We start from the raw sequence: 23,709 nt of genomic DNA on the forward strand, positions 1-23,709 counted from the left end.
GCATTCAACCAAACAGAGTGTTTACATCAAGAAAGAGAAGCCTGGTGTGCGGGCCACGGGCCCCCCGCCCCAGGAGGGCAGTTGATACGGAGAGGACACAGATTGATTTGAGGAGAGAGTTCATGTTAAGTCCATAGGAAACTGAGCCAACAAACCAAACAGGGAAATGACTAACTGGGGAAAGCAAACACAGGACATCGGAGCGAAGACTGAAATCAACTGCACGGAGCAGGCAAACAGACAAGCAAATTGGTGGAGACACAGACTCAGTCCTTCTAGCAAGCGAGCCCCAGAGAGGTCGCTAATCTTTATTTAATATACTTTTCCTCTTTGCACAGATACTCACAGGAGGCCAGGATGTGCTGTATCCCTCAGCCACGTACAAGATTATCTTCTCAGCTTTTCGCAGGTTAAACCCACCCGCAGCACCTGGTGCCCACTCCATCTCAAGGCCAAGTAGAATTCAGTTCAATTACAAGGTCATCATGCTCAGGATTCCCCAGTTTTCCCATTCCCTTTCCACTTCAGAGTTTCAGTAATTTAGAACACACATTAAAAGACCAAAACTGCCCTAGCAGTTTGGCTCAGTGGATGGAGCGCCGGTTGGCCTGCAGATTGAAGGGTCCCTGGTTCGGTTTGGGTCAGGGGCACATGCCCGGGTTGTGAGGGCTGAGCAGGAGGCAGCCAATCAATGGTTCTCTCTCCTCATTGATGTTTCTATCTCTCCCTCTTCCTTCCTCTCTGAAATCAATAAAAATAAATAAATAAGACCGAGAACTCCAGAGCAAAAGAAGCAAACGAAGAACCTGGCGAGAGAAGGCAGTAGTCTAAAATGTGAGGCAAATGAGTGAGAAAACATGTCTCGAGATCCTGCGAGGGAACATGACACCATTCCCTGCGAGTCATCATGTGACATGTCGACGCAGATCTCCCGTGTTAACCAACGATCAAAACAGGGCCTGGCGTCTGAGGAAGATGGGCCCGCGCTGCGGATCTGCTAATGAAGCCGACACACCACCTCCTCATTTCTAAGCTGTTCACACACAATAAGTGACGACTCTTTGCGGCATCCCACTTAGATTTCTGATAAAGAGAAAGCGTTCGCTCAGACAGGCTGTCACAACACCTCGGGCTGAAGGAGTTTCTGGTTCTGCAGCAGATGGGAGAAGGAAACTCTTTTGTCCCCGGTGCAGGACAGAGTAGGCAAAGGACGCTGTCCTCTGAATTTGCGTTGGGGTGTGGGGAGACAAATGAGATAAATGCCAGGAGAGGAGACCCAGGCAAGTTTCATTCATGGGGTGTTGGTTCCCTCCCCCAGCCCCCGTCCTCTGGGCCTGAAAGAACCGGCCACCTGAGTTCTCAGGACCCAGACTGGAAACCAGATTCTTGTCTGAGGGTCTTTTCCTAGGAATGACACACATTCCTCCTAAACAGCCCCGGAGAACGAAGGGCCACTTTGCCCTGCAGAAACGTCATCTCGCCCGGCCCGCATGGAGTGGTGGTTGAGCATCTACCTATGAACCAGGAGGTCACTGGTTTGATTCCCCGTCAGGGCACATGTCTGGGTTTCAGCTCGATCTCCAGTGGGAGGCGTGCAGGAGGCAGCTGACCAATGATTTTTCTCTCATCATTGATATCAATAAAAATATTTTTTTAAAAAAATAGAAACAGAATTGCACTAACACAGGAGCCTGAGTGTGTCTTCCCGCATGAGAATGGAGTCAGGAAAAGCCCCACCTTCCAACCCCACCCAGTGCTCCGCAGGGAGGGGTTTGGGCTCCAGAGGGCACTGCACACAGGGGCATGTGTCCTTCTGACACCTTCACTGCGGGGACTAAATGGGCAGCTGGCTACATGTGTGTTTTGTTCTTTTAAATTGCTTATTTTTAAGTTGTGTGTTTTTGTTTTGTTTTGGTTTTTTTAATATAAGTATAGTTGGTCTACAGTCTTAATTGGTTGTATCTGTTTCAGGTGTGCCTCACATTGATTTGGTGTTTTTTTTGTTTTTTGTTTGTTTTTTAAACTGAGATTTTTAAAAAAATATATTTTATTGATTTTTTACAGAGAGGAAGGGAGAGAGATAGAGTTAGAAACATCGATGAGAGAGAAACATCGATCAGCTGCCTCCTGCACATCTCCTACTGGGGATGTGCCCGCAACCCAGGTACATGCCCTTGACCGGAATCGAACCTGGGACCCTCCAGTCCGCAAGCCGCCGCGCTATCCAATGAGCCAAACCGGTTTCGGCTGATTTGGTGTTTTTATGCCTTACCATGTGGTTGCCCCACTAAGTCTAGCAGTCACCCATCTATTTTTAATAAAACTAGGAAGTTAAGAGCTAGTATTTCATGTCGAGTGGGCACTGCCAGACTGTGTATGAAATCTGCGGAGAAGAAACCCCTGAGAGTGGGCTGGGCAGGGAATTGGGTGGAGAACTCAGCCTTTTCAGGGCTAATGACCTCCCTCAGCGCTGGGAGACTTCTCGAAACTGTTTCCATCCATAAGTTGGTGAATTCTTGTCATTTCCATGAAATTGTCCTGGTGATGGACTCGAAGCCACTTCTCCTTGGAGCTGGCCCTCACACTCCGGCCCTTAAGCCTCACTCGCCACCCACCTTGGAGTTTCTCTGCGTAACGGAGACCCACGTTAACGTGCAGGCTCCTGCTGCCGCCGAATGTGGACATCCGGCCTAGCTGGCATCAGAAGGACTCTAGCACGAAGAATAAACAACTAAACGAACAGCAATAAACTTAATTCGCACATTAGATATGCTTTTCCAAGTTCCGACGTCTCTGTTGAAAATAATGCTGAGGCAATGAGGCCTATAATTGAACATCCCCAACTTCTCCGGTGGGGGAAGGAAAACAAATGCTGCCTGCAAACAAGGCCGTTTCACAGCCTGCTGTTCCTCCGCTTTTAATAATTTTCCAAACGCCAGATCGAATAATTCCCCCTCTGGTTTGATCTTCATATACTCGCAGTATACGTCGCCCTGTAATTCTAATCCAAGTCTGCCAGCTCAAGAACACTAAGCTCTCTCTCCTCTCACTCTCTGTGTGTGCCGTGGGAGACGTCCCTGTGTTCGATGTCACTGTGTTCCACGCCCTGCCTTCCACGCCCTCCTGTTGCATGCCCCCCGCATTCCATGTCCCTGCCTTCCACGCCCCGGAAAGGCTGGTGCTAAGGACGCTGGGATGTCTGGGTGGAAATGGCCTCCTCCCTGCATCAGGGAAACAGAAATCCCAGATATGCAGCTCAGACAACTTCCAAACCCTCTAAACACAGATAAGCCTTATCAGCTAAAAACTAAGCTGGAAAGTATCTCCTCCCTCTTGTAACTATTATCTTCTTACAAGCTATCTAACAACAACATGTCTTGCATGACTGAGGCTGATAAAGAAATTTAAAGAGAGATGATTGTTTTGTCAGCTTTACTGAAATTTCTCATTTGCTCCTTACCACCCTGTAGGTCACTATGTGATGATTTGGGTTTGAGAAACATAATTACAGTTGACTGTGTAATGACAATCAGATGGACATTCTAGATGAGAACACACATGCACACACACTAAACCAGTTTAACAAACAACCAGTTGACTACACTCTTAATAGTCAAGAAAATGGTTGCACCAATGCATACTATTAAAATTCTTTCTCAGATTAACACTTCACATTTGTAGGTTGTAAAGCAATCATTCTTTGGCAGTGATACCTTCAACATTCTAACATGAAAGGGAATTACAGGTAGGAGTCTCATTAAGAGGGTTTGACAATAGGAGACTTTCCTTCCTTTTTTTCCTATTCTCACCCAAAGGTATGTTCACTGGTACTGATTTGAGAGAAGAAGAGAGAGAAAAAAACATCTATCAGTCACCTCCTATACACACCCTGACTGGGTGGGAACTGAACCTGCAACCTATGTAGGTGCCCTAACTGGGAATTGAACCCCATGATCTTTTGGATTATGGGATGATACTCCAACCAGCTGAGCCACCGGCCAGGGCTTGATGCCCCGTATTGCAAAGTATTCTAAGAAGCTTAAACTCTGAAACATTGAAATCTTTCAGATTCCAGAGCAAGGAAATCCAGGTGGAAATTATGTGAAGGAAGGGGTGGAAGATGGGACTCTTGCACTCCATCAATCAATATTTATGGGACACATACAGTCCCCGGGACCATCCCTGCCTTCCTCATGCTTCTCTACTAGAGGAAGGAGAAGATAGACGGAAAATCGCTGACCTAATAAATAATGGAATTGTTAGTTTGTTAGAAGAAGAAAAAATTGCCCGAAGAAGAAAGAGTGGAGAAGATTAAGGCGACCGGGAATGACGACTTGGATCGTTTGTTTGGATCATTTGTTTCCACAGCCCCAGGGAGAAACACCAGAAATAAGCAAAACATGAGTCAGTTGTTTTTTCCCCACTGAGCAACCCTATTTAGCTATTTTCTCACTCGTAGAGAAAGGGGCGTCCCTGGGACTTTGGTGTCATTTGTGGAGCAGCCCCAGTGAAGACCACTGTCTTCATCCTAAGAGCTGGGAACCTCCTCAGCAGAAGCCTGGACACGTGGCTCATCTGAAATACCCAGTTCCTGCCTCAGAACCAAGCAGTCCCGCCTCCCGGAGTTCCTCCAGGAGTGAGTGTTCTCCTTTCTCTTCCTCCTGTTAATGACTCCCTGCCAGCAGCATGATGCCGAAGGCCCGGGAAACATCTGAGGAAGAGGAACTTCATCGGCTCAGTCCACCCAGGAACTTTTTTTCTTATTCTCTGGAGTGAACAGATCCCCAGCATTGCATTTTAGCAGCAAAACCATTGATCCAGCTCCCCCCCCCGCCCCCCGCCCACGTATTTCGCAGAAACTCAGAGAAATGACATTTCTACGACTGCCATCCCCCATCCTTCACCCTTCCTGTGCGACTCCCCATGGATTTCTCATCCGGGGAAGGTGAGCTGCAGTGACCAGGTTCCAACCTGCTGCTGGAAATGAACCCATCCCTGAGCTCTTGTAAATTTGTTACATATATATTCAGAGAGGAAGGGAGAGGGAGAGGGAAAGAAACATCAATGATGAGAGAGAATCATTGATGGGCTGCCTCCTGTACACCCCTCACTGGGAATAGAGCCCATAACCAGAGCATGTGCCGTGACCAGAAATTTAACCCTGACCTCCTGGTTCATAGGTGTACACTCAACCACTGAGCCACGCCAGCTGGGTCCCTTCTTAATTTGAATGAGGCAATACATCTTGTTTTCTCCTTAATGAACATGTTATGTTTTCTAACGGAGAGCACTTACACTTCTCAGCCCAGGGACACTACCAGACATTGGCCGGAGAAACCACCTTTCTTAAAGTAGCTACAGACACTCCTTGAAACACTGTCCACTTCTGTCTTAGAAACCGTAAGACAATACAGTAGCAATGAAGTGACGGCCTCAAATCGCGCCCCCTGGTGGACACCAGAAGCACTTCCCGAGTGTCTCAGACAAAGGCACAGTGTGTGAGGCAATGTGGGCACCCCTGCCAGTGATTCTGTAGGCAGCTTAAAGGATAGCTGGAATGTAGCAGCTAATTCCTTTCTGTGGAAGACATTTATTCTTAATAAAAAATGATGATAAAGCACCAATGGCTGAGTTTAATCATTTAGGCTTAATTAGCTGCTCAAACTGCTTTATCAAGACCGTCATTTTTATCATCCGGGAGGCGGTGGAACCATGACAGCGACATGGTCCCAGTAAACATGCTGCTTTTATGAGCTGAGGCTCAACACAGTGAAATGGCAAAGTCGGGGAGTAGACACTTCTTCCCTAATTGTGTCCCTGTGCGATGAACAGGGTGCGTGTGGAGTGACGCCAGGGTGGAAGCTGAAGAACGGACTGTGTGAGTGTCTGTTTACCGTGACGGGACACAACAGCGACCTGCACCGACACTGATATTTTAATTGTCTCCCCTTTGAAAATCCTGCTCCTTAAAGTGTATGCGAGAGAGCCTGCGTTTCACCAATTAAGTACCCGGGGTTAGAGAAATACCTGCACTGGTGATGCGCCAAGCAGCCTCACATGTAGGTAAAACTTTCATATGAAATGAGTTTCTGAAGGACATTTAACCAACAGAAATAGTATCCATTGACTAGATCAAAATATCTCCGCCCCGCCCAGCTCTTGCACTGAGGCATCTGTGGAAATTCAGATATTTAGGTGCAGGATTTAACTCTCATTACCCACTGAGAGCATTTCCACTGCCAGCGGGCTCCCTTCAACCGTGGCCTGCCACTGGCAGAGGGCACGTTATTAGGGAACCTGGGACACATCTCAATAAATCGTGAAATCAAACGTCTCCCATACACAATGGGATGTGGGTTAGACACGACCGAGGCCGCATGTGCACATGCCTCTCCAGTCTGCCTGCAGACGGGGACCACATACCTTTCACCACGAGGCCGCCCGTACTCCTTGCCACCCCGAAGGGGTTGGTGGCCACGCAGGTGTAGGGCCCGGCGTCCGACCTGCTGGCATTCTGGATCTTCAGGCTGCCGTCCTCCAAGACAAACACTCTAGAGAGAAAAGATGTGGTTGATGGGAGCGGGCTCTCGGCAATGGGTGTCCTCACCGATCACATCCATCCATCCAACACGTTCCTAACCCGCCAGGTGCCGGTGACACTGGCCTCCCGGTACCGCGTCCTCCCCGCAGGCCTGCTGGCCTCCACGCACTGGAATAAAGGCCATTGCTTTTGACCTGACACAGGTGATGATTCTTGTGCCCTAACCTGGGAGGTCGTTGTTGCCTTCCAGGCACATAAAAGCATCAAACAGGCTGTGGAACCTCAGAGGGGAGGCGGGGGAGGGTGGGCCGGGTGTCGGGAGAGGTAAAGACCAACCAAAGAACTTGTGTGCATATATGCATAACCCATGGACACAGACAACAGCGGGTAAAGGCCTGGGCTGGGGGGCGGGGCAGGCTGGTAGAGGTCAATGGTGGAAAAAGGGGACATAGGTAATACTTTCAACAATAAAGATTTTTTAAAAATCAGAAGAGCGCTTGACGCTGCAATGCCCATTTGTTTGAAGAATAGCAAAAGTAACTATTCACTGTGCATTTTGAAAAGGCAACTTTCTGGTGAAAAGTGAACGTGGTATTAGTGAAACGGAAGCCAGTTTGCTGGCTTTGTAAACCTGCTCTAATTTATCACTTCCAGCCACCAAACAACAGTGTGCTCCACCTCAACCGTGACAAAGTTTGCCAGCGCTAGTGCCTTAGGGCCACCCACAGGGTTCTGTGTCCAAAGACACCACCCCACCTCCACTGGTTATGTGGCCTAGTGGAGTGGAAAGATGAAGGCTTTATAAATCAGACCTAATGAAATGTTCCTAAAATGCATATAATCATACAGTCACAATGGAAGGGTAGCTGTTTAATAAGTCCCAATCATTCATAAAATGATTGTTATTATATCTGGATGAAACTCAGAAATACTCAAAAGCAAACATCAGATTGTTGTAATAGGGGAAACTGAAATTAGTTTCTTTCCTCTCCTCTCCTCTCCTCTCCTCTCCTCTCCTCTCTTCTCCTTCTTCCTTCCCTTCTTCCTTCCTTCCTTCTTCTTCTTCTCTCTCTCTCTCTCTCTCTCTCTCTCTCTCTCTCTCTCTCTATTTTTTTCTTTCTTTCTTTCTTTCTTTCTTTCGATTGATTTTAGAGAGAGAGGAAGGGAGAAAAAAAGAGAAACATGGATCGGTTGCCTCCTGTACGCTCCCAGGCCCAGGATCAAACCTGCAACCTTTAGGTGTACGGAATTATGCTCCATCCAACTGCACCACCCTACCAGGACTATGTAAACAAATTTTAATGCCAATAGTTCTGAAGGCAAGAGAGGCAAGAGGGTTGGTATGCATGCCACATCCATTAACAATAACAAAACAGTACCTGTTGCATTGCAAACATATTTGTTTCTAGTATGTGTATTACATGCAATGTAACTAATATAATTAATTACCAGATTTGAAACACAGCAAATACCAGCCAACTACAGCTTTTATAAAACCAGCTGCTGCTGTTGGGTTTATTGCTAGTGACAGGTTCTGCTTTCTGTCCTCAGGTTAGAGGAAGGGACCACATCTGGGTTTAGAATAGTTCATGGTACACAGTCAGATTGTTCTTAAGTCATTATCTTGGAATACTCCCCAACAGCAGACATTAGATATCTTATTTAATTTCTGAAATATCTAGTTTCTTGGTCCCAATTTGCATCAACAATTGAATCCTACAATTATTGACACAGTAACAAAGCTATTATACTATGCAGCACACATCTGGCCAAATACAGTTTCTCTGATTTAATTAGAAGAGGTCAAAGTGAGAAGCATGTGGGTGCATGATCTACCACCAAAATTTAAGAATAACTAAGGCCGAAACCGGTTTGGCTCAGTGGATAGAGCGTCGGACTGCGGACTGAGGGGTCCCAGGTTCGATTCCGGTCAAGGGCGTGTACCTGGGTTGCGGGCACATCCCCAGTAGGAGATGTGCAGGAGGCAGCTGATCGATGTCTCTCTCTCATCGATGTTTCTAACTCTCTATCTCTCTCCCTTCCTCTCTGTAAAAAATCAATAAAATATTTTTTAAAAAAAAGAATAACTAAGAATTTTGAGCAACATAAAAACATTAAATTTTGGCTAATAAAACATTTTTAAATGAATAAAAAATATACCTAAAAGCCATCAGACAAATTTCCCAACTAGTAATGCCAATGTTTATCATTTAATTTTTCCCCCTTAACTTTCAGAAAGGAACAAGTCATGTTAACAGTAGTTTCATAATCACCCTTTGCAGGCTCCTAGCATTTCAATACTGTTTGTTAAATTGAATTAAAATTGTCATCATTGAAACTATTTATTTCTTTTGGACTCTTAATCACTATTTTTCAAGTGCCTAGTGATATCTGAAGTACTGAGGAGGCAGACTGACAAAACATTTAAAATCCATCTACGACTAAATAGTGAATTTGTGTTAGAGAGGGGATGGAAGGTCATCTCTGATTATCTCTGGCATGCATGCTCTTTCTAGAATCACCTCACTTTACTCGCAGTAAACTAATATGTTAACTATGAGTTAACATATAGAATTAGTTTCTGATGAATTGCCATTAGATCCTAGAGTCTTATGTGTTTGAATCTCAGAATATGAATCAGACTTTGCATTTTATCAAGATAACCAGTGACTGGCATGCACAATAAAATTTGAGAAGCATGGATCAATTCATTATGAGTCGAACTTCAGTTTATAAAGATTATCTTTACAGTGGGGCCTTGACTTAGAAGTGTCCCGACTAATGAGTTTTTTGAGATACCAGCTGTCTCTCGGCCGATTTTTTGCATTGAGTTGATGGAGTAATTTGAGTTAATGAGCTCCTTAATGAGCTCGGTCTCGGAACGAATTAAACTCGTAAGTCAAGGCCCCACTGTATTTCTAAGAAGCCATCTTGTTTTCATATGATCAGCATGCAAAAATGTATATAAGAATAAAGAAGTTTTGTTCTGTCCTTTCTTTAACCCATAAATGTTCATATTATCTGTCACTGAGCAATGGGGATTGAATGCTGTGAGCTGTTTACATTCCTAGTACTCAGTCTGACTCCTCATTAGCAGTCCCTCACTCAGTTTTTGATGAACTGGTTTCTGGTCCTGCTAGAGCAGCGGTTCTCAACCTGTGGGTCGCGAGCCCTTTGGCAGTCAAACGACCCTTTCACAGGGGTCGCCTAAGACTATCCTGCATATCGGGTATTTACATGACGATTCATCACAGTAGCAACATTACAGTTATGTAGTAGCAACGAAAATAATTTTATGGTTGGGTCACAACATGAGGAACTATATTTAAAGGGCCAGAAGGTTGAGAACCACTGTGCTAGAGAATCAAAGCACTTTCCCAAGTTCTTGAACAGAAGCAACAAGGAAAGGAGGGAGTTCTGGGTCACAGTGTAGTTTGAACAGAGGGACCTGGAAGGTGTGTTCCGAAGACCAGTTGGTGAATACATGCAACTTCCTCTCTGTGTCCTTGGCATTTAACTCTACCATCCACAATCTCTCATTTTCATTTTGGGAATGGTACTAAGGTGGTTATGAGAACTGAATTAATTATGTGCCAGTGATTAATTTTATTCTTACTCTTTCCTGATACTAATATTTGGCCTTTGTTTCCTGCATGTCACAGACTAGAGTTTCTGACTCTCGCCTGGTTCTTACCCCTGCCTGGTGTGTCCACGCCCTGCATTACGTCTGTGTCTTTAATTCACTCATGCTGATCAGCCCCTGGACTGTCTCAGTTTTGGCCTCTCTGAGCTGATACCTGCCTTACGAGGTATGTGTTTCCTCCACAATTCTTCCTCTATATTCATTCCACAGCTCAATGAGCATATCCTTTCTCTCTGGTCTTTCTTCTCAAATATCCACTTAATTAGAGTAGTTCAATTGTTTACACAATGGAATAGAAAAAAATTTCCCCAAATTACCAAAGCTTAGTATTCTATTTAGATGACTAAATCACAAATTAAGGCACTTGCATTTAAAATGTTCCATAATATTAGAATTTTAAGACATTTACATGTGCAGATGTATTATAACCATTTAACAACAGAAAATTAATAGTGAGTACGGTGAGGGACCACACTATTCCTTTAACTGCATTCTGAGCATAAAAAGTAGAAATTCAGAAATACAAGCTGTCTGACAGGTGACCCTGGGAGATTTCACAGTGGCATTAGAAAATGGAACATGTGGAAAACGGAGCCACCAACATGCATACACATGACAGTGTTAACCAAGGAGTTGAAAGCAGGCTCCATGGCATGACTGAACATACAACCCTGCAATCTCCCCCTGTCGGGAATGTGAGAGGCAGACCCCGAGAATGAAAGTGTGGCCCTGCCCATTTGCCTGACTTACAGTGTTGCTTACTTGAGGAGCTGTGGTGATGAAGCATCAGGAAGACAGATGACCTTAAATAAACTCTCAGACACTCACCTGGACCAGGTGTCAGATCTGTGTCATTCTAAGGAACCACCTGAAGACCAATAGGAAATCTTTTCACCCTTGCTTTGCTGGGTTGCATGTGCTGGCCATTCATTTAAACTTCATAAATAGAATAGACATGAGCATTCACATCATCCACTTTATCGCAACAACTAAGCAAATACATATCCAGTATGTACTTTGTCCGCCTATAGAAAGTAGAGCTATCTATGTAGCCTCCACTGGGGAACTAGGAAATGTGAAGGCTCTCATTTTTTGTTTATATCAGCCACAGGCCATCATGAAATTTGAGGATATGGAAGACTAGCAATCGCTAAATTTCTTAAACTACAAAAAATTAGGACATTGGGCAATTAAAATTTCTTATTCCTGAAACTAGAGCAATAGTGCTATTTTTATAGTTAGATTATTAACTAGAGTATTGCTCCCAGTTTTGTCTAAAGATAATACTGTAGACCATGAAATTTTAATTGACTGCCTAATTTTACTGATTTGTAGAAAATGTAAAATAAATTGGATTAAACTGAGTTAGATAAGAAGTAGGAAAGTATGTGTGAATTTTAACTCTGCACAGCTTAGATTTTAGGTAAAATGTCCCACTGGAATCCATTTTAGATCAAATATTGATATTATATTTTTAATAATTTCAGCACCTGATTATCATAGTTAATGTGAAACATATATGCCAATATCAGTGTCATTTAATAGGTTATCTTTTAAAAATTCCTTATTTTGACAAGCTACAAGCAATGACAGACATGCTCTACAAACAAGTAAATACCAAGCTTGCTCATGTAAATAGAAATAAAGGTTCTCCTAGTGTCAATGGCTCTACTGGCAATTAGACACACAAAATATCGCACACCCCTGGCCAGGGCAAACATGAAGATATAATCAATGCCTTAATGAAAACCTATGTTGTCATTCCTTAGAACAGTGGTTCTCAACCTTGGCTGCACATTAGAATCACCTAGGAATCTTTTTAAAATCCTGATTTCTGGGCCTCATCATTAGTAACAAAGAAACAGAATTTCCAGAGGATGAGGCCCAGATATCAGGATTTTAAAAAGGTTCCCAGGTGATTCTAATGTGCAGTCAAGGTTGAGAACCACTGCCTTAGAAGATCAGAGTAATAAAAAAAAACCCAAAAGAGATAACTCAGAAAAAGAGACCAAAAAAGAGAGAAAGAGGTAGAGAGAGAGTAAAAAGGACCTGCTATCTCCAGGGAGATGATTGAATGGGTCCCAGAAAATAAATTCTACAATCCATAGTATCCCCCTCTCCCAATATAAAGATCAGTTGTTTTTCCACATCAATTAAACATATTCAGGGGTTTAATACTAAGGTAACCACAGCCGGGATTCAGTCTTCGAATCCTGAGTCTGTGCTCTTTCTACCGAATCATTATGCTGCCTTGTATTTTGAATTTGATTGAGAGTTCAAAAGAGCACCACAATGTTAGGTTCTCAGAAAAGTTGAGAGAAAGATGCAGAGGTTCCCTTCCCCACTCCCACCCCCCATGCAGCCTCCCATGTCAACATTCCCCACCAGGTGGGAATTGGTCACAACTGATGAACCTACATGGATGCACTCTGATCAACCAAATACCACAATTCATCTTAGGTTCACCCTTAATGATGTACATTCTAAGAGTTTGGAAAAATGTGTAATGGCTTGTATCCACCATTAAAGCATCATTCAGTATTTTCACTGTCCTAAAAGTTGTCTGTGCTCCACCTCTTCATCTTCCCTCCCTCATTCCTTGGCAACCACTGGTCTGTTTACTGTCTTCCCAGTTTTGCCTTTTCCAGAACATCATAGAGTTGCAGTCCCCAGTTTGTGACCTTCCATAATGGCTTCTTTTGCTTAGAAATTTACATTTAAGGTTCTTCTAGGTCTTTCATGGTTTGGTAGCTCATTTCTTTTTCATACTGAATAATATTCCAGTGTCCGAATGGGCCACAGTTTATTTATTCATTCACCTACTGAAGGACATCTTGGTTGCTTCCGAATTTTGGGCAATTATGAACAAAGCTGTTATAAACATCTATGTGTGAGTTTTAGTGTGGACGTGTGTTTGGGTAAATACCCAGGAGTGTGCTTGGCGGGTTGTATAGTAAAAGTATATTTAGTTTTGTAAGAAACTGTCAAACTGTCTTCCAGAGATTCTGCACCATCTGCATCCCCACCAGCAACGAGAGATTCATGCTGCCCTACCACACCCCGTCCTCCCAGCAGTGGGTGTTGCCAGTGCCTGGGTCTGGGCCATTTTCACAGGTGTGCAGTGCTGTCTCCTTTTACTTTGTGTTTCCCTGACACCATATGTTGTGCAGCATCTTTTCATGTGCTTATTTGCCATCTATCTTTTTTGGTGACGTTTCTGCTAAGGTCTTTGGCTCATCATTCAATGGAGTTGTTCGTTTTCTTACCATTGAGCTTTAAGATTTGTTTATATATTTTAGGTTATTGTACTTTACTGGTGTCCTTTGCAAATATTTTCTCCCAAACTGTGGCTTTCCTATTCATTCCATTGGCATCATCTCTCACAGGACACCCGATTTTAATTGGAATGAAGTCCAGCTTATCATGCCTTTCTTTCCTGGATCTGCCCTCCTGGTGGTATCTAACAGGTCATCACCACACCCAAGGTTGTCTCAGTTTCATCCTATTATCTTCCTGGATTTTATAGTTTTCTGTTCCACTTTTAGGTCTGTAAATCAGTTTGAGTTATTTTGGGGGGAAGGGTGTAAGGCCTGTGTTGGTATCCTTTTATTTATTTACTAAAAGCCCGATGCACGAAGTCTGTGCAAGGGGCTCGGCCCTCACAGCCCTGGCTTCGTCTGGAAGGTCGTCTGGATGGTCATTCTGCTGTTTGGTCTAATTAGCATATTTGCTCTTTATTATATAGGATTTATTTGGCATATGGTTGTCAAGATGACCCAGCCCTATTTCTTGAAAAGACAATCTTTGCTCCATTTCATGCTCTTAATCCTTTGTCATAATTTCCTGTTCAGACAAGTCTTCACCCCCTCAGTCCACTGCAAGTTCTTGAGGGGAGTGATGGGTTCTGAGACTCTGGTCTCTCTTTGACTCTCTGGCTGCCCCTGTTGGCTGTGTCGCTTGGGATCGCTTGCTTGATTTTTAAATTTTACATGCAAAATATGGATCATAGTAGCAATAACAACGTAAGTTTGTTTTAAAATTAAAAAGGATGAGCCCTGGCTGGTTTGGCTCATTGGATAAAGTGTCGGCCTGGGACTGAAGGGTCCCAGGTTCGATTCCAGTCAAGGGCATGTACCTTGGTTGCGGGCACATCCCCAGTAGGGGGTGTGCAGGAAGCAGCTGATCAATGCTTTTCTCTCATCGATGTTTCTAACTTTCTATCCTTCTCCCTTCCTCTCTGTAAAAAAATCAATAAAATATAAAAAATTAAATACAGAAGGATGTTAAAATGCTGAGCATAAGTCTGGAGAATAAAAGGGGTGGGGAACCTTTTATCTGCCAAGGGCCATTTGGATATTTATAACATCATTCTCGGGCCATACAGAATTATCAACATAAAAATTAAGATGCTGTATTTGGTCAAACATTTAATTAACTCACCCCTGATGCCTTGGCAAGGCCAGACCAAATGATTTCTTGGGCCTTCTAGGGCTTGAGGGCCAGATGTTCCCCACCCCTAGCCTAGAGGGTAGAGTATCCCCGATATGGCAGCTCTCATTCTTTATCTCCTTATATCCTCCAAGAATACAGACAGCCATAAGTAGTTAATTAATATGTGTTTTCTGTTTACTAGTATATCTACTCGAAAATCTTTGGCTTTTTCTTCCTAGGCCTGGATGTATGTTTATAAACATTATCAGGGAATTCCATGAACTAACTAGAGGTCACTTAGTCAAATAACCGCTTTGTTTAAAATGAGAGCTGGCTCTAGGTATGAACATGGTGGTGACTGGACTGAATGGCTATTGGGTCTGCACCTTGGGACGCAGGGTACACATCCAGCCGGAGAAACTCATTCAGATCTGGCTGATCAGGAATAAGACTTGCGGGTAATTACTCTTTTGTAAACCTTCACTCATAAAACTGAAGGTCCAGTGAAGGCCGTCATGAAATTACTGATTATGTGAATGTGGGCCCTGTTGGCGGGCTCCTAGTTATTCAACTGGTTCACAGAAAACAGCAGTGCCATCTGTGGTGTGTCCTGGGCCTCTGTCCCGGGCCCCCACTGATCACAGTGCTCCGTGGCTCCTCGCACAGAGTCGCACCAGGCCGGGGTGTGACTGTGTCTGCGTGGAGGGGGTGGGCAGATCGAAAAATTAAACCAAAATGGAAACCTACCCGAGGGGCCTCCCAAACCGGTAGCACATCAATTGAATTTTGCTCCGTTTCCTGAGAAAGTGCGTGTTTCTCAGGTGTCTGGGGAAACCCAGGCAGAGTGGGGCTCTGATCTGTCCTTTTTATAAAACATTCTCAACGCACTGGAGGAATATCTATTTTAAACAGATTCAATAGCTAACGTTATGCTTCCCAGAAACCCAGCAATCGAAGAAGATGCAGGCCATTATACAGCTAATGGGGTTAACCAGCCCAGGGCTGTGCGGAGGTGTTACACGCGGGGAGTAGAAATGGACTCAAACGATTTACATGAAATAAGAACATGACTGCCGCAGTGTCTAATGTTTTTAATCCCCAATATCTGCAGTTGTATTTTATGTCTAAGGCGTAATTGCTGGTATAAACAGCCATGCATCGCGAAGTCAAGTTTCTCATTCTGCTGCCCTGAACTTCCAAGCCAACACCATGCGCCAAACACTCAGAGCTCAAAATTCCTCAGACTGTGTGTGACTCCTCATTTAACACACGCAGGTCATTTAGTGCCAGCTTCATGGTGCCTGGCACACCACACTAACACAGACTCGACCCTGGGTGACTGAGTTATGACAGATTCGAGGTGGCAGGTGCGGGCAGTGCTGAAGGACGCAGTTACGGGATCGAGATGTGTCTGTGCCGATGGCCCACCAGGGCCTGTGGACTGATTACCAGCCCCTGTGAGGAAATCTGCTTAAACGTGAACAGCAGCCTCAGACAGGAGGCTGAGCTCCATGACCCTGGGCGGCAGGGCGGGGTGGGGGGTGGGGGCAAGAGGAGCCCCAAGCTTGTGGGGAAATGGAGGGAAAGGTAAAGAAAAGCAACCTGTTTGCTGCATACTCTTGGGCACCTGAGACAACACCAGAAAGAATTAATGCAGATGCATATGTAACACATCTTGCAGCTCAAGCAATCAAAAGATAGGAAATTAAGAAGTTGGCCAAGGACAAAAAAGTTGTGAACACAGGACTTAAAAGAAAAAACTGGGGAGAACCCACTGAAAATACAGTGGGAGGGCCTGGCTGGTGTAAGTCAGTGGTTAAGCATCGACCTATGGACCAGGAGGTCATGTTTCCATTCCCGGTCAAGGGCACATGCCCAGGTTACGGGCTCCAGTCCCAGAGTGGGGCGTGCAGGAGGCAGTGGGTCAGTGATTCTCTCTCATCATTGATGTTTCTATCTCTCTCCCTCTCCCTTCATCTCTAAAATCAATAAAAATATCTTTTAAAAATATGAATAAACGATACGCCTTCATTGGTATCTTGTGAAAACTAAAACCAATGATGTATCTAACATCTTAACACACTGTCTATCCATGACAGGAACTCCACAGATGGATGTCACTGTAATTATTATTACATGACTAGAGGCCTGATGCACAAAATTCATGCAAGGGGCTCCCCCTCGCAGCTCAGGCTTCGTCCAGAAGGTCATCCAGACTGTCATTCTGCTGTTTGGTCTAATTAGCATATTAGCTCTTTATTATATAGGATGAGACTCAGGGTCAAGTTTGGGGAGGCTGGATTGCTGACTGGATGGGTCAACTTAATCTGAGGTAGAATGAAAATGTATGAGCTAAGTATATGTGAACACCCCTCACGTAGTCAGAGTTACCTGTTGGCTGACTCACAAAATGAGTTTGTTTTTGGAGGGATCATGGGGAAATATGTCCTTTACAGACAGGAAAGCAGCATGAACCTTGACCTGGCCGCATACAGGAACCTGACCCTGCAGGAGCAGCCAAGTAAGGAACCTGACCCCGTGCCCTCCTGTCCTGGAAGAGTCCTCGGTGCCAGCTGGGTGCGCCTGCCCCCCCGCCCTGCAACCTCCAGCGGCCTCTCTGGGCCTGCAGCTGAGAGAGGGACTATGTCCCCGTCTCCTTCTCATCTGTGGTGACGGTAATGTGTGCCTCTCTGTACAGGTGGTACCTACCTCCCCGCCTCTCCCAGGAGACCGAGCGCATTCACATTTATAAACCCAGAACATTCTGCAGGCCTGTCAACTGGGTTTGCAACTGTGCTTATAAATAAATGAGCAGTTTGACAAGTCACACTTGAGAATCTGTGATTTGTCACTCAAAGCAGTAATCCTCACACTGTGCTCTCAGGAGATCTGGGGTTCTTGGAGGCAGGGAGGAGAGGCAGTGGGGGCCTCTGGGACATCAGTCGATTACTTCAGTTTAAAATGTTTTCTGAAATGGGTGCTTGCATAAATTTCACTGGGGAAAAAAAACAGTTCTACCATGGAAAAAAGCATAAATAAATAAATAAATAAATAAATAAAATCCAGAAATAGGAAAATAATAGCCAGAGAGTCAGGAAATGCCCAGACTTGCTCTTCGTTGAAAAGATGTTGAAAGACTGGCTCCCACACAAAGGGTTTGAATTTTACTTTTTTAAAAAATATAATTTATTGATTTCAAAGAGGAAAGGGAGAGATAGAAACATCAATGATGAGCAAGAATCATTGATTGACTGCCTCATGCACACCCCACACTGGGGAACGAGCCCGCAACCTGGGCCCTGTATGGGAATGGAACCGTGACCTCTGGTTCATAGCTCCACACACCACTGAGCAACATTGGCCGGGCTACCTTTTCAACTGGATCATAATCTCTGTCCAGACAGCAATCCTGTTTCTATCTGGTTACTTCTGTTATTTCTGTCCTGCATGCCCGCCGGCGTCTGCCCGCAGGTGTGGGTGTAACCGTACACCAGTGTCCTGAGTAAGGCTCATTTTACTGTAAGCACACCAAGTAATCACTTCTTTAACCCGAATCAAACCAAGAACAAAAGGTTATTTGTCTAAGCTGCAATAATAACTGACCTTTTGTGCCTCTGAAGTCATTACTATTGAATATTTATGTAAACTTTGGAAGATATGAATGTCACTCGGAAATTACCGAAGAGCAGGAAAGTGACTGGACGCCATGGCAAGGTGAAGTGTATTCATGTTTTGAAAGGGTATTGGCTGCGGGAGGCAACCAAGAGATGTTTTTCTCTGTCTCTCCCCCTCCCTTCCGCTCTCTCTAAAAATCAATGGGAAAATATCCTCAGGTGAGGATTAACAAAAAAGAAAATAAATAAGTAAATAAATACGTGGGCCGAGCACTTGCGTCTCCTCAGCCGTGAGTGAGGAAGAGCTGGGTGTTTCAGTACCGGGAGCCGAGCTCTGGAAGAAAAAGTGACTCGCTGAAGTTTGTAGCTTTTAAGTAATAGTTTGCGCCAAACCAGTGTTTTCTCTTATCTCCGGAGCTTCTCTTGGGAGCAGAGAGGGAGAATTTATAAAATGCGATTCCCCACTTGCTCCCTGGAAGGGCCTCACAGCCATGGGCGTGGCTCTGGGAGCTGTGTGCCTACCTGCTGCCTCCAGGAGTCACAGGTGAAACCCAGGGACAGTCTGCGGCCTCCCAGCCCCTCTGCGCGGAGCTCACACCTTTTGTGTAGGATGTGGTGCAGGAATTGGTGGGAGGAGCTGGGTGCTGGTGGGATTCTACTTAGTCCTCTCTGTCCTGGGTTGAAGCTATGGGATGTCATCTCCCATCATCAAGGATTGTCTAACCCAGGGCAGCTGCGGGCGGCGGTGGCAAGTAAGGGCTGGTGGGGGCAGGTGGGGGCAAGTGGGCCTTACACCTTCCCTGAGCAGAGCTGTGGGAGCGTGCAGGCAGGTGGTGCTGCACGCAGCCTGCCCATGGTCAGTGCCCAGCCCGGAGAGGCCGGGGACAGAGCCAGGAACGCTGGGTGGCGAGAAAGAAAAGTGAGGGCCAGACTGACGGGCACCCTCGGGATCTGGGCTCCTGATATCTTCTTCGCGGGACGGAGGCAGCGGCGGCAGATGGCGGCTGACATCCCTCCTGACATCTTCGCTTGTATTCCCTCGCAGGGCCTCGCGTAACAAGGCTCTCAGGAGCCACGTGTGAACGCTGTAAAATTTCATTACACAGAGGCAGCGCGGGGGGCGGGAATGAGCCAGGCATTATGCAGCCTGTCACTCTCCCCAGAACACTGGGCATATGGTTCGTTTGCCTCCTTGAGATCATGCTACCTGATGTACTAAGCACGATTGCATTAAGGAGCCGGTGATACAAAATACAATCAGGGTTATTTGCTGGTTATTAGGGAGCTCTGCCGGGGAGAGAAAGGGGCGGGGTGGCCGGCCTACTGGTAGCCATGTCCTGGCTGCAGCTGCATGGAAGAGGCACGTGTGGATGGGGTCTTGATTAAGACTGAGCACTAGCGGGTAAAGGCAGGAGAAAAAGGCATGGTGGTGATTTAGAAAGGAGACATTGAGCGCTGGCCAGTTTGGCTCAGTGGATATAGCATTGGCCTGCAGACTGAAGGGCCCCCGGTTTGATTCCTGTCAAGGGCACATTCCTCAGTTGCAGGCTCAATCCCTAGTAGGGGCTGTGCAGGAGGCAGCTGATCGATGATGTGTTTCTATCTCTTTATCCCTCTCCCTCTCTCTCAAAAAATCAATAAAAATATATTTTTTAAAAAAAGGAGACATTAAGAGACACACAGAGCAGGGTCAGGGGGAAGGAGCATGCAGTGCCGGCCCCTGGCTCCAGGCTGCCAGCATGCTGCCCACGGGGCAGGTGGGCCTGCGGCTCCCGGAGACAGTGGGGCAGCTCCATGCAGGGCAGTGGGCTCTGTAATGAAGGGAAGGACTGTCGGGTTGATCAAGTGGCAGGATGAAGACAAGCTAGTTTATCCTGGTCCCTCTGTGTGTCTGTGTCAAGGGCCTCCAGACAGGTCTGCCCAAAGGCACCTTCTACCCACGGCGAGAAGAAAGATCTAGTGCTCCCTCAATGGCTACCACAGAGAACGGCCTGCTCCCCTCTCGTCCTCGTCTCCTTCCCCTGGTCTCTGCTTTCCCTCCACGCTTCCTGACTTCTCTCCATGCCCCGCCCCCAGCCCTGTCCCACCGTGGAACCTGGGCCTAGGAGGGCATCTCCGGGCTAGAGTGCCTGGGGATGGAAGTAGAGAGGGCCCGCCAAGATTTTTTGTTAAACTTCATCCGAGGGTATTTTTTCTTAGAGAGATTGGAAGGGAGGGGGAGAGAGAGAAACATCTATGGAGAGTGACACATTGACTGGTTGCCTCCTGTGCATACCCCAACCAAAGCTGGGGATCCAGCCTGCAACCGAGGTACCTGCCCTTAACCCTTTAGTCCACAGGCTGACGCTCCAACCCCTGAGCACACTGGCCAGGGCAGGGCCCTCCAAGTTTTACTCCTTAAAGGCAAAAATACTAAATAAGCTCCTTTACTAGATTTCATGCCACCTAACTGGGTCAGCTGTTCCCACGTGATACATGCGTTTGCTAAGGCCAGGGCCACGCAGGGTGTAAGGCTATCATTGATGTAGGATGATCCAGACTGAACCCCGATGGCAGGTCTGGGTGCAACTACCCATAATACTCTCTGAGCCGGGGAGGGTGGGGAGTGTGTTTAATGCAGTTGGCTCCTAGCTGTCCAGCGTCCGCTTGGTGAAGTCTGTGGCCCGTGGTCCCTTTCTGAGACCAATGGCCAAGGGACAGAATCTGTGTTCTCCAGGGACCCAATTCTTGGGGAATGAGCTCAGCCTCATTCATGACGTCTTTGTCGCCTGGCTCTCTGTGGTGAACGCGGTACAAACATACCCACGTGCTCTGTGTCAACTTCGTTTCTCAGAAATGCATCAGAATGTGAAAAAAAAAAGGGTCCTTAAATTTTTTGGAATATTGAAAGTGTCTGGTATACTGCCCAGCACACAGGAAGCACTTAAAATGGTTGTTTTCTTTATGAAAGCCCATTTGCCTGACATATTGCTGTGTTTTATTTTATTTATTTTGGGAATTAGGGAGAACTGGGATAGAGTTGAGGTTTTTTAGGAACACGAGGAAAAAATGTGGTAGAGTACTTACGAATGCAGTTATTATACCTTCAACATAGAAAGCATCTCTCTCCCTCTCTCATTGCTGCTGTTCTGAGCTTGTATGCCCACGTGGTTAATGTCCCTTCAGAGGACACATCTAAGCTGTGTGTCCAGGGCAAACACTTCCTGGCGAATGCCCCAGGGATCACCAGGCAGACGGAGATAAATCCAGACCTTTGGTTTCGGTCTTCACTCGCTAAGTGGCTCCACAAGGGAAAAAAGAGCCATTAATCAAACTTGGCAGGTGTGGGCTTGGTGCCCCGGTCACGTGCAAATGCCCCAAGAGCTCAGCGTCGTCTGTGTCCTCTGACTTCCATGACAGGGGCTGCAGTGTCACCAGGCGGGGAGGTGAGGACCTGTCCTGGGGTTCGCATTAAGGCTGGACCCCAGCAGTAAACCCACCCAATCACCCTGCCCCCCCACACTGCCCTGTCACCAAGTCTCATACAACCATCTGAGAGGAGCACGATTTGCAGCATTTTTCAAGTGACCCGGCCAAGGACCCATGAAGGGAAAGAACTGGCTGGACCCAGCCTGTGTGGCTCAGTAGTTGAGCATTGACCTAGGAACCAGGAGGTCACAGTTTGATTCCAGGTCAGGGCACATGTCCAAGTTGCAGGCTTGATCCCCAGTAGGGAGCGTGCAGGAGGCAGCCGATTCATAATTCTCTCTCATCATTGATGTTTCTATCTCTCTCTCCCTCTCCCTTCCTCTCTGAGATCAATTTTTTACAAAAGGACTTGCTGGAAGTTATAGAATGAGTGAGGAGCAGAGTTGGGACTTGAATGCAAATCCTCAGACTCCATTAACTTTACAGAAAACTCTCCCTTAGGAAAGGATAGTGTGTGTGGCATAGGTGGTCAGCTGAACACCTTATCCACGTTTCCCTAGTTTAGCAGTTGGGCTAGAATAGGAGCTCATTAAATATTTACAGAATGAATGAATGAACACATCATGGACCTATTAATTATTAAGTGAGTTTTGGGTTTCACTTTAGGGCAAGTGGACATAAGCAAAACAAAGTAAACCCTGACATCCATTGATTTACTGACCCAGCAAATGCCTACTGACGCTCCTCCATGCTCCGGGTCTGTGCTGGTGCTGGGCTCATGCGGTGAACTAAAGATGGGGCTCAGGACCCTCGGGGTGCTTACAGTTGGCATCCAGGGCTCTCTCACCCCCGACCCATCCAGCCAGATCATGCCACCTGTTGTGACAATTCTCAGAAATGACCATGTTTGGCTCAGTCACTTGGCCACTTGGGCAAATTCAGGATCAAGGACACAATTATCATTAGGACAGAATGTGCCAATACACCTGCCAGGTGAACAGCTGCATTGATTTCAAATATGTGATCTCTGTTCCGACATCACTGCCTGGGATAGTGGATCATGCTTCTTAAAGGTGCTTTCCTATCATTTCATCTTCAATAGATCCCGGAAACAGTGACCTCAGAGGGAACAAGTGGGCCAAGTGCTTTGCCCAAGGTCAGGTCCCTGGCCAGTGATAGAACTGGGACCAGAACCCTGGTTTCCCATTCCCCCCAGGGCTCTGTGTCGAACACCCCACTCTCTCTGAAGGAACATACCCGGGCCTTCTTCCGTGTGGGTGTGTGTCTGCGGTGCTGTCGACCTATTTCAGTTGGAGGAGAACTCGCGGCTCTGACAGCCACCACGGGGACAGCCCCCTAAGGCAGAGCTCCTGAAATAGCCCTGGCTTCAGTCGAGCACACAGGCCGGTAAGAACATGGGAACCACACTGAGCACTGTTGCTTGATGTGAAATTTGGTTAAATCCTTTGATGACAGCCCTTTGGAACATACAGAGTTGAGTAGTTCCCATAATCCACACAGCAGGAAAGGCCCGCGTGGGGACTGGAGACCTGGCCTCACGCCGCGGCCTCGTCCCTGACTGGCTGTGGTGTGCGCAGTTTCGGTTCACACAAGAGTGGAGGAAATTGCCTACATATATCTATGGCGCCATTTATATAAGTAGGCAATGCAGTGTGATTCCTTTAAATAGGCGTCTTTAGAGCCCTCTCAACCATCCCCAGGTAGTTACGCTTTATTGGAAGCAAGAGTTAGTGACAATGACATTTCAAAGTAGACAGGACCATGTAGAAATTTTATAACAGAGTAAAAAGGTACATTTCCCTGTACAGGTATTTCCAAGGTCAAAAACTAAAAACCTTCCTTCCCTCCCTCCCTCCCTCCCTTCCTTCCTTCCTTCCTCCTGTCCTCCCTTCTTCCCTTCTTCCCTCCCTGTTCTCTCTGTCAGAACTCCCCTGGCAACAGGAATCTCCTCCACATCTTTTGAGAGGAAACCACTTCCTTCTCCAGAGCCTCTCTCCTTGGCTCGGGTGCAGAGCTCATGCTGTGGAGAGTGGACACCTGTGTGACCATTT

At 46.2% G+C, this 23,709-nt stretch overlaps 1 protein-coding gene across 1 annotated transcript in view; it reads right to left on the reverse strand.

Annotated features, from left to right (window-relative positions):
* LOC102762839 (contactin-6) overlaps positions 1–23,709 on the reverse strand; it is a 52,019-nt gene that overhangs the window by 23,801 nt on the left and 4,509 nt on the right. Inside the window, exon 4 of the mRNA XM_006770489.2 lies at positions 6,424–6,551. Coding sequence (XP_006770552.1) covers positions 6,424–6,551 — 128 coding nt within the window. The remainder of the gene's footprint in view (positions 1–6,423; positions 6,552–23,709) is intronic.

This window comes from Myotis davidii, unplaced genomic scaffold, assembly GCF_000327345.1.
Source record: "Myotis davidii unplaced genomic scaffold, ASM32734v1 scaffold663, whole genome shotgun sequence".
NCBI lineage: Eukaryota > Metazoa > Chordata > Mammalia > Chiroptera > Vespertilionidae > Myotis > Myotis davidii.